The following is a 10,593-nucleotide window of genomic DNA, read 5'->3' as shown; positions in this document are numbered from 1 at the left end:
GATATAGTAATTTATAAATCAATTTCACTTACCAGAAAACTGTAATAAATAGCAAACTACTAGATTTTTTAATTTCTGTAGCTGTAACATCAATTGGAAAAATGCTTGATTGTTATCGGTACATGAATGGTGGTCATAGATCATTTTGTACCAGAAGAGGAGCCAAATTGACTTTGTTGAGTGTCATTCACAATGCCCCTAATTATCATTTATTTTGGATCCTGTTGATAATTACATGGAATTAAATTTCTGAATAAATAGAAACTGATAAGCTATATCATTGTTTCATGTATAGATTGGTTAGTTAAATTTAGTAGCTCTCAAGTTATATATGAACAATGTTTTCAATGTATTCACTTTTAATTTCCTTTTAATTTTATTAATATTATTGCACTTGATAATGTACATGTACTTTATTGAATTTGACTTTGGCATTATCTTACAAACTGGCATGTTTGTAAGCTTAGTTCCTATATTAATGTAAAATTGTATGTACCTATCTCGGTGCTCTTTTTGTATGGTCTTTTGATCGAAGCTAAAAATGTAATCAAATATTTTGAACAAAAAAAATAAATACTGAACGTTAACTACTTTTCAAATTAGCATACAAGGAAGATGACCGAAAACACATGTTCTCTTGTGGAGTGCCTCACGAAAAAGAAAAAAATACTTCCCACAAAGTGAGTACTCGTTGAAGGATTCAAGGAGCCAGTCAGAGGAGTGGTAAAGTGATATTCTACACAGGAGGGACAAAGAAATGTTGGACAGCCTCAAACAGAATAAAGTCAGTAAATATAAATCAAGCACCTGTGAGTTACAAAACACAAAGCCAATGGTAAGCAATGGGCAGATTACATTTCTATGAAGCTTTCAGCATGTCCCCAAGAAGTATTTAGCAACCAGACAGCTGCACTGTGGAAGAATTTGAAAAAACTGGGGAATTTAAAGGGAATTATAGAACTGAAGTTAGAATTGGACGGATGCTGAGCATAGGCAGCAAGTATTCTTTAGAAGAAAAGTTTAAAGTAAGGATGATCTTTTTATAGTTTGTAAGGCAAGAGAGATGTTGATGTTGACTAGTTGGAAACAACATTTATGAGCAACAGACGAGACATGAGTGGAGAATGAAAGTGATTGAAAATCATGCCGATGTTTTGGGATGAGGGGAAGGAGAGGGTAAAGAAGGGGAAATCATATGAAAAAAAGTATGTTGTCACAGACACTCCCCCACATGGACTTTGCCAACTCCCGCAGACTGTTTCCACAAGTTCCTGAAGTGTCCGACTGCCACCTTCTCTAAGGATTTACAAGGTTTAAGTAATTTCTAATGGGGTGGATGTTCTCCTAAGCACTGACGACTTTAAACAATGGATCCTGTTTGGACAGATATGCACTAGAATATCTGAATCACTGATAATCCAGCAGCCACAGTAGAGTATGGGGCTATAAATCCCTTTAACCCCTTCCATGCTGATGACGGAACCGCTCCGTCATCAGCTACAGTTGAGCTGTGCTGATGACGGAGCGGTTCCGTCATGGCCCGGCCGCCGCGCCTGCGCGGCGCTGATTTCGCGCCTGCGCGGGCGTTCTAATGAGCGGGGCGGGTCATGACGGAACCGCTCCGTCACCAGCACAGCTCAACTGTAGCTGGTGACGGAGCGGTTCTGTCACCAGCATGCGGCGGCCGCGCGGCCGCCCCGCCCCTTTAGCGCTGCGGCGGAATAGCCGCCGCAGCGAAGGGGTTAAAGAAGAGGAATGTGTCTTAGTTGCAACAACAGGAGCACATAGGTGGATGGGGCTTTAACCCGTTCCCAGCGTCAAACGTTCAGCGCCCAGTGCTGAACGTTCGGAGAACGAATGCTGACATGACGGCCAACGGTCGTGCGCAGCACTGGGGAGGTAGCGCTCATGACGACCGTTGGCCGTCGGCAGCAATTAAAGGGTTAATGATTGGTAGCGCTAAAAAGTGAAGGCCATTTGATGAGGACCCCTGGTGGGAATCGAGCTTGTCAGAACTGTCTTTCCTGCAATGACAGAACATTCTCACACAATTCACATTCCATAAAGTATTTGGAACAATAAAAACAAACAGGACTTCACATTCCATAAATCTGAAATAAACTCTGACGCTTAGAAGGACTTTTTGTCAATATATATTTATTTGAGGATATTTGTTTGAATTAAGTAAACATTTTGAAACAATTACATTTACCGAAATTCAGAGCAATAAAATCCCAAATGTGCATTGGCATCTAGTGTGGCTGACAGGAAAAACATTTACTGGGCATTCTACATCCGGCACGTCACAAAATAGATGCTTTATGAATATATAAATTTGAAAAGCATTATTTACATGGTTTTGCAGCAGGAGAATTGCAGCATATTCTACTTGGCCCACTTCCTTAATTAATAGTTACAGGACAAAGAGAATGGGATGCCAATGACATAGTAGACAACAGGTTCGATGCAAAATGCACCCAAAGTGGTCAAAACCATATGTGGGGTTAAATTGGAAGGTTTAGCAACCTGATGTATACATCCTCTATAGCCCTGTGCCACCTTCATATCCAGGTACTGCTTCTATCAGTCTTTTAGCTGAGTCGATTCAGGGTACAATGTTAGGAGAAAGTATTGCAAGGTCTTACAGGACACATAATATACCTAATTTCTCCTGAACCCTCAACTAATAGTTGCATCACCCTACTCTACCTAAGTCTATGAAGAAAGGAGCAGCGGCCATGCCAGCAGCATGCAGCTTTTCAGAGTTCCTTCTGACTCTTGTGGTCAGACCACTGGAAGGGTGGATTTGGGGGGAGTCATGTCTTGCCATTTTGCAGTAAACTGCGTGGAGACGGATGCTCCTTGCAGCTGATGTCACAGTAGTGTATAAATGTTGTGTACAGCATAACATATCAAGTAAGGCTGAAAATGTAGCAAGTGTACTCGTTCAGTCTTCAGGGTCTATTGAACAGTGCAGCAACTATCTAAAAAATTACCCAGACACATGAGCCAATTTACAGGTTAAAAATGATCAGGATTGGCTTAGGGACAGGTGACAAGCTCCATTGGTTTTCTGCTATACATTTCTCCAAACGGATGTTTTTAATTCCCAGGGGAAGATTCTCTCACCAGTTTCCTTCAAAACATTGCACAGATGCTTTATATGGACTTTTTCTGATCCCAATTGTCTCAAAACCTATTATTCCTATAAATTAATTTCTCTGAAATCAACTCCATAAATTATATGTACGAAATAATCCCTTAGAGTTATGGTGCCTTCTTGACTTCCATTTCAGGTGAAATTTCTAAGAGGGCAGTTCTGTGTACTGGTCACATTTACAATGTACTTGTTTTTTGTGGTTATCTTAGTACCAGAACCCTTGGATGCAATATAGGTCATTGACATACAGCTACCATGAATAATGTTTACATCCCTGACTCTTTATCACACACAAACACATATGAATATCTCGCTGATCATTGAATGTTATGAATAGAAAAACGTGTACATTTCCACTATTTTCCTCCATCCCTATCTAGAATTTTGAAGAATATTTTCAATCTCCCGATATTAAAGATGGCTTATTTCCTGTCCTTGTATATATGACAGTGCACCTAACCAAGCAAAGGGAGGGGGAAGCAAGCAAATTAAGCCTTCTGCGGTCACATTTGCCCTTTGATAAATCAAGAATATTGAGAGCTAGAGTAGATTTTTCCCAACAAATTGTAATATTTTGTGTGCCTTTTATAGTGAAAGGGTAGGTATTCGAAAAACAAAAGCATTAGGATTCATATTTTAAATCCAAGTGTCCGATTAATGCATATTTCAATGAATATGTTGAGAGTTATTCGGATTTACTTCTGACATTTCTGGAGAATGACTTGTTCATTCATTTCCCTGTTGATTTTTGTTTTCAGGTGGTTTGGACAAACCTGTGAAGAATGGATGATGGACCATGCCCTGGTGCAAGAGTCAGAGCAACAGTAAATATTTCCCGATATCACCTGGGCAAAAGGCTCTGATATGTGGAAAAGCAGGGTCAGAGAAAACTCTATTTGCATAAAAGGAAGAAACTAATTGCAGTTTGACATTAGGCACTTTATTGAAGGGGACCAACAATAAAGACAAGTGACATGATATTTGGAAAGAAAAAACAGATAAAGAAGCAGAATTATTTTAATGAAACTAAGATTATAATCCTGCATTTTCTTTAACATACCAGTCTGTGGGTACACATTTGGGGTGAAATATTTGGTTTTACTTTTATTAACCCTTGTTTAACGTATTTATCCATAAATCTGCATACATGAATACTCTGTACTGCATACTTGCCACTTCAACTTCCACTGACTGCTGTTTGCATTTGCAGTTCTTAATATTTGCATTTTATCATTCTTAGAGCATAATCTTGATGCATATCTCTATGATTGTTCTTGAATTTACTATTGTGCACTCAATTTACAGGAACTCATGAAACCTTCCAATGTTTAAAAGTACGACTACATCTATGTGAGTTTAGCCACGGCTACCTAGCGAGGTGTTTGTTGCACGTGCATCCATGTCTGTGCGCCCACGTGTAATAATATTTACTACAGCCTCTTGGGCTTTTCTGCATAGGGAACTAAAAAATGTGTTAGTTACTTTATCGAAGCTCATCACAAAATGGAGGAAAGGTCAATTTTAAATATGGGATCAGAATTTAGAAAACATGTTTATAGCATCATAATGCCAGTGCAGAATTCACAGATAGTGAGACAAATTTTTGAATACACATAACAAAGTCTTTGAGTCCATATATGCGAGAGCTGCATACTCATTTTTGTAAGGAGTTATTAAATCTCTGAGTGAAATTTCCAATCGTATATATGAATTTACGTCCTCAGATTGATCTAATCAGTGACCCTCCACCATTCCTGCGTGTTGGAGAGATTCCCCGTTTGTGGGCAAACTAATTAGGTGATGGATGTTGGCAAACATGTTAAAGTTAAATCTGGCCAAGACTGATCTGTTGCTGACCTTTAGTGGCATATGTCAATCTGGCCTGCTGCGATGGGATTGTCCAAAGATTTAGGGCCTGATTAACGAGGCGGGCAGACGGGACTGCCTGACAGGCTGTAGGCATTCCCATAGTAGGCTTTATGATGCAACCGCCACCACGGCGGTCGCATTGCCTATCTTTTGCATTGCAGTGGGTGCTGCTGGCTGCAGCACCCGCCGCAATGCAAAAAAGGGGACACTATACATATCCCTACAGTACGTGGCAGGCACTATGCAGTGCATGCCACATGGAGCAGGGATATGTAGGAGGGCACCATGGGTGCCCCCCAGTGCCCACTGCTTAGGGTGAGGAAAGTAGGGGGGCCTGCTACGGTCCCCAAAGTCCCTTTCAACCTGCCTGTTCATGGCGGGTTAACCGCCATAAACAGGTGGTTCATGGCGGGTTAACTGCCATGATCAGGTGTGCGGAAAGGGACATTGCAGTTGTAGGGAATTAGAGGCCCTCTACTGCACCGCCGGTCCCAAGGAGGCTGTCGAATGAATGGAGGTCGATCTGTCTGACCGCAAGCAAACAACCCACCATCCTAATGTGGCGGGTGGGAGCTGTGCTTAGGGTGGCGGTGAGACTGCCACTGACAGACTGTCGGCGGGGGTCTCACTGCCATCCTTATCAGACCCTAAATATTGTCCTTGAAGAAACAGGCTGCCAGTGTGTACTAGCAGTATTTAGAATTTCTGTAACCACGGTCAAGCAATAGTAGACCCAACTCGTCTAGACTACTATCTACCTATCCCACCATAAAACGACTTCGGCCTACTTACAGCAGTTGTAGAATGCGACAGATAGAATGACGGGAGTACTTTGAAGGTTTGTTGTGTCTGCCAAGTTGAGAGGTTTCCAGTGGCTTGCATTAAGGGACATATTTTGCTTACAATCTATTGTTTCAATTAATACAGCCATCTTTGCACTTTCTCTGGCTTTTCTGGCTTTCATGACAACAGAATTGAAGAGATTTCATCCTCCACGTTCACTAAGCTTTCTTAGTTTTTGGCTGTGCTTACTCTGTCGAAACCTCCAAGGTGTGGAGCTCTTTGTTGACACATCTTTGGCTAGAGGCGCTACTAGTTCTATTTCGGATAGGCCTAAAACATGAATTTTAATTTGACCAGAAGTGAACACATTATGTTTCCATTTCCTTGCTACCATGTGGATTAGTTGCTAGAGTGGTTTACAAAACAAATTAACATTACATAACAATTCAAAAAGACATGGGCTACAAATGTATTGGGCCAAAGAGTTTTTTAGGATTGTGGAAAGACAGGATGAGACACATTAAATGGGGATTTCGAAAGGTATTCAGTTTCGGAGCCAGTTGCATATCTCCTGTGCTAATTTAGAATGGTATTGCCGTAATGTAAGCAAGATCTATTTCTGACTTTTGAGAATCATTGCATAGAGGTTTTCTAAAGAAGCAGTTGACACACCTTCTATATAGCTATAACACATGGCACTACAAAATGATTTAAACATATTTCTAAAGAATGCTGTGTTTGTATTAGCCAATCAGATGGCTAAGAATGCAGGCAATAACTACTGCATTGCAAGTTTAGTTAAAGTGTGGGGCCGGGGCATGAAGAAGGGAGGGCCAGTGGGAGCATGAGTTTTCCTAGGGTCGTGAAATTTAATGATTGGGTGCTAATGGAGTGATTGCCAATGTGCTGTCAGATTGTAACTCCTGTTAAGTGTTCTTTCCTACATTATGCACCCTCGGTCTACCCGTTATGAGGAGCATGAAACTTAGCATAAGTAAAATGTTGAATAGTCCCTGAGGCTGAATGGAGATTTTACTTGAGTTCCCACGTGAAGTGAACTGTGGCATTCACGAAATGTGACTTTTACCTGATAAAACTAGGAAATATCAACTACAGATGAGCTGGAAAGGACCACAAGAAAACCTTGAGTCACCCAAAATACATTTCGACCCAAAAGTGGCTTAGCATATTACGTGGCAGTGGGAGGAGACATTGAGTCTGAGGTAAGGGATCTGTGCCTGTCTTATGCAGTTCCCATGCACGACTGCCACATAGGATATTGAACCTACCTAGTTACACAGTTGAATCACCTAGCTTAGCCAAGAGATAGCATTTGGATTAGACTCGCCTATAAGCTGATAACATCACAGCTTCATCCACAATACACCATAAAACAGTCTTTCAAAGACCACATTGTTGGATCCCCTATCAGATGATCCTATTCTACTCCTGTAGTAGCCACGTTTGAACAAATGATCACCCTGTGCCATACTGTAGATGTAATCTCCAAAGTCTAAATCAATCTTTCCTTCTTGTTGACTTCTTTGCTTCATTTTATGGGCATCAAGATATTGCAGCCAAGAGCATGATACCGCCTTCCACCGACGGCACTTCAACCTATCCCCATTGCTCTCTAGGAAACAACATTGTGTCACCTTTAAACAGGAATAAACAACATGTAAACAGGATCTCTATACTACAGGGCGTCACTCACCATGGGATTACACAGAAAATAAGAATTGTACTAAGGTGAGCTGGCACCCTCAGAATCTACCAATCAAATTCCCATGTCTCATTGACCTTTAACCATGCCAATCAAAGGTTTCAAACAAGCTAGGAAAACTGATCAGTACTTCTAAAATATTATGCATAACTCTTCTTTACACAATAGTTAACCTTACTGTTATGAACAACATGCTTAGTAGTTAAGTACTGGTTATTTAAAACAGTATAAATAAACTGTAAGAGTAGTCTGCAGGATTTAACTTTTTGGGATTTGCTTAAATCTATACCATTTCCTCTCCTGCCGTATTCGATCTTCATGCCAGGACTAATCCACTGAGCTCCCTGCTGTTCACTTACACCAAATCTGCATTTTCTCAGGTTAGTAATCAGCTGTGATTTTACATGCATTTTACACCCAGTTTAAGACCTTTGAGGAACTCTTCCCTCAGATCATGTTTTTTGGTGTTTCCAGTAATCATGAACTTACAGGATCCAAAGGCACAACAGTACTGGACAGGTGGCTGTTTCCTTACAGTTCTCATTCTCAATGGATTACTTCATGAGAGATGTGATTCAGAAACACAACAAAGAACATGCAGCAATTTTTTAAAATGTTCTACTGTATATATTAACTCACACTTGGTTTTAATGATTTAAAAGTAAGTATCCTTTTTTTTTAAAGATCTGATTATTCCAAATTATTCATAACCCCAACACATTTCTACTAGCTAAAGTACATGTGTTTAGGTCTAGGAAATGTAGTTTGGTAGGATATTTGGAAGTATTAGAGATAAGGCACTTTCTTTAGCAAATTGTGGGATCCTGGTAAAGTCACCCTAATTGATTCAGTTTTCAGTGAGAGCTGTACTAGAAAATCCCCTATTTCAACATAATTGCAATCAGTCAAACAGGTTCAAAATAAACAGTTTTCTAATGCATGCCTCACATTGGAATATAGATCATTTATGCATTCAGTGTATCATTATCAAAGTATATTTTCAGAACTGAATACACCTTTTCTGATCATAGATATGGTTATTAAAAAGAAAAGGAAATTATATATCACCTAACGCCATTTGCTTTTGATGTGAGTAATGGGGTGGAGTAATGGCTTATCGAAGAGTGGCAATCCTAAAACGAGTACTGCATTGCTACTGCTAGGAGCAGTGGTATGCGGGTTCTGTGGTAAATATGTTAGTAGAACTCTCAGTTAGGAGGCTGATATTTCAAAGTTTGAACCTCTGAACCGCGAGCTAACATTTGTGAGGTCTTGTGTATTACATTTAACAGATGGTGGCAGTATTGGGATATTATTAAAAATAGGCTGTTTTCAAAGAACATAACAAGCATTGGCATTGCCAATAGATCTGCTTTAAAGGAATGTTGTATGGTAACGTGAAGCATTACAAGAACATTGAATAGGAATGGATATGTATTTATATGGAAACAAAGAACTATAGAATAATATTGGTGTAGGTTAAAGTGTCAGGTGACAGTTGCACATTCAATCCAGACCTGCACATCTATGTAGGTAAATGACTGCTCTCCTCCCATCTGTGCTATTGACAGAGAAAAACACCATAAATTATCTAGTTATCTAAGGCACCATAATATCATTACAATGTCATGTGTATGCCCCAGAAATTCTAGCATCTGGATACATAATCAAAACTGCTACAGCTGTAAGTTGGGCAAGCACTTTTTTTGGAAGCAACAACTTCCACCCAATCTAAACATGGTCTCATGTCTCCCAACATGTGGGCGGAGTCAAAGCGCCTCCGTAGTGATACTCACATAATTGTCTGGCAATAGCTGCGCTGAAAAGCCAGACCCTAAAATGAGGGGTAGACATTCAGCCTTCAAGTTAGAAACATTCAGCCTTCAAGAACAGGGTTCTCGAAAACGTAGGTCCCATTTGAATGGGATGGGATGCAAAAGAATAAATCAAACAAGGGAAGAAGAGCTTTGAGAAAAGGTGTCTCCTGTACACACACATCCAGAGTATGTGCGTGTACAGGAGCGTCACTTCTCTATGTTAAAATCAGATCTTCTGTTTATGTATGTAAGTGATTAAATGAGCGAGGGACCACGGAAGTTGCAGGAAACATGCATGGTGCATACTGTGGGCTGAATCGCTGCAAGCGACTAGTGTGGTGGTTTTAGTCAGTGTGTCAAATTTTAGAACCGCTAGGGGGAGGTAACGTATGTAAATCAAAATAATTTCAGAGTTAAATAAAAGAACATATACTCTGAACATAAAATGTAAATACATTCCATTATATAACATCTTTAAAACTCCCCATGCATCTATTTGGTCTACACAGCATCTCTCCCTCCATTTGGCAGCCTAGATGTGCTGGAAAGCAGACAGTCGGGAGCTGAGGATAACCATGGTCGCACAGATAATAAGCTTGATGAGTGAGCCTCTGTTCAGCTGGGTGGCTCCATTTAGGTGCACATTGCCATCCAGCATCATGCAGCAGTTAGTGGCTGTGGCATTGCAGCACTCTTGGTAGCATTGACCTGTGGTGGCACCACTGCAGCTTGGAATACTGGTGCTGGCTTTGCAACCGTTGCTACACCCCGCAGAGTAGGAGAATGTGGCTCCTGAGAATGTTTTCTTTAACTGTATGAACAAATCAGAGTAAGTTATATAGCTTAATAGAGCAATGGATAATACATGTGAAAAAACAACGACATATTATCAGGTTATCCAAGGCCTGCCAATAGGAAGTTATAATTTACAACTGAAATTTCAAAAGAGAAATTGTGATGCATTTCTCATAACTCTGGCTGTGATGTATGTTGAGCAAAAGTAACTGATAGCAGTTGAGAATGGTTTGGAAGTAATTTTATTCTTTGAGGGTACATGATTGTTTATATACCTTTATTTTGGACATCTCCCAGAAGACATTCTGTAAAATTAAATTCTCCCAGCAGTATTAACTGGGTTATCAGAACTGATTACTTACTGATAATCTTCATTATTCCACTTCCAAGTCATCCTTACACTTTAGGGATGAGCCTTCATCGGTGCCTCAGAGGTAGACAAACCA

General features: G+C 40.2%; 1 protein-coding gene across 1 annotated transcript in view; it reads right to left on the bottom strand.

The window, feature by feature from the left end:
• Positions 1-2,217: 2,217 nt before the first annotated feature.
• Positions 2,218-10,593, bottom strand: part of LOC147731391 (uncharacterized) — a 345,351-nt gene continuing 336,975 nt past the window's right edge. Inside the window, exon 10 of the mRNA XM_086956439.1 lies at positions 2,218-10,163. Coding sequence (XP_086812565.1) covers positions 9,885-10,163 — 279 coding nt within the window. The 3' untranslated portion in view covers positions 2,218-9,884. The remainder of the gene's footprint in view (positions 10,164-10,593) is intronic.

This window comes from Lissotriton vulgaris, chromosome 2_1, assembly GCF_964263255.1.
Source record: "Lissotriton vulgaris chromosome 2_1, aLisVul1.2, whole genome shotgun sequence".
Classification (NCBI taxonomy): Eukaryota; Metazoa; Chordata; class Amphibia; order Caudata; family Salamandridae; genus Lissotriton; species Lissotriton vulgaris.
This window is presented reverse-complemented; position numbering and strand designations above follow the sequence as displayed.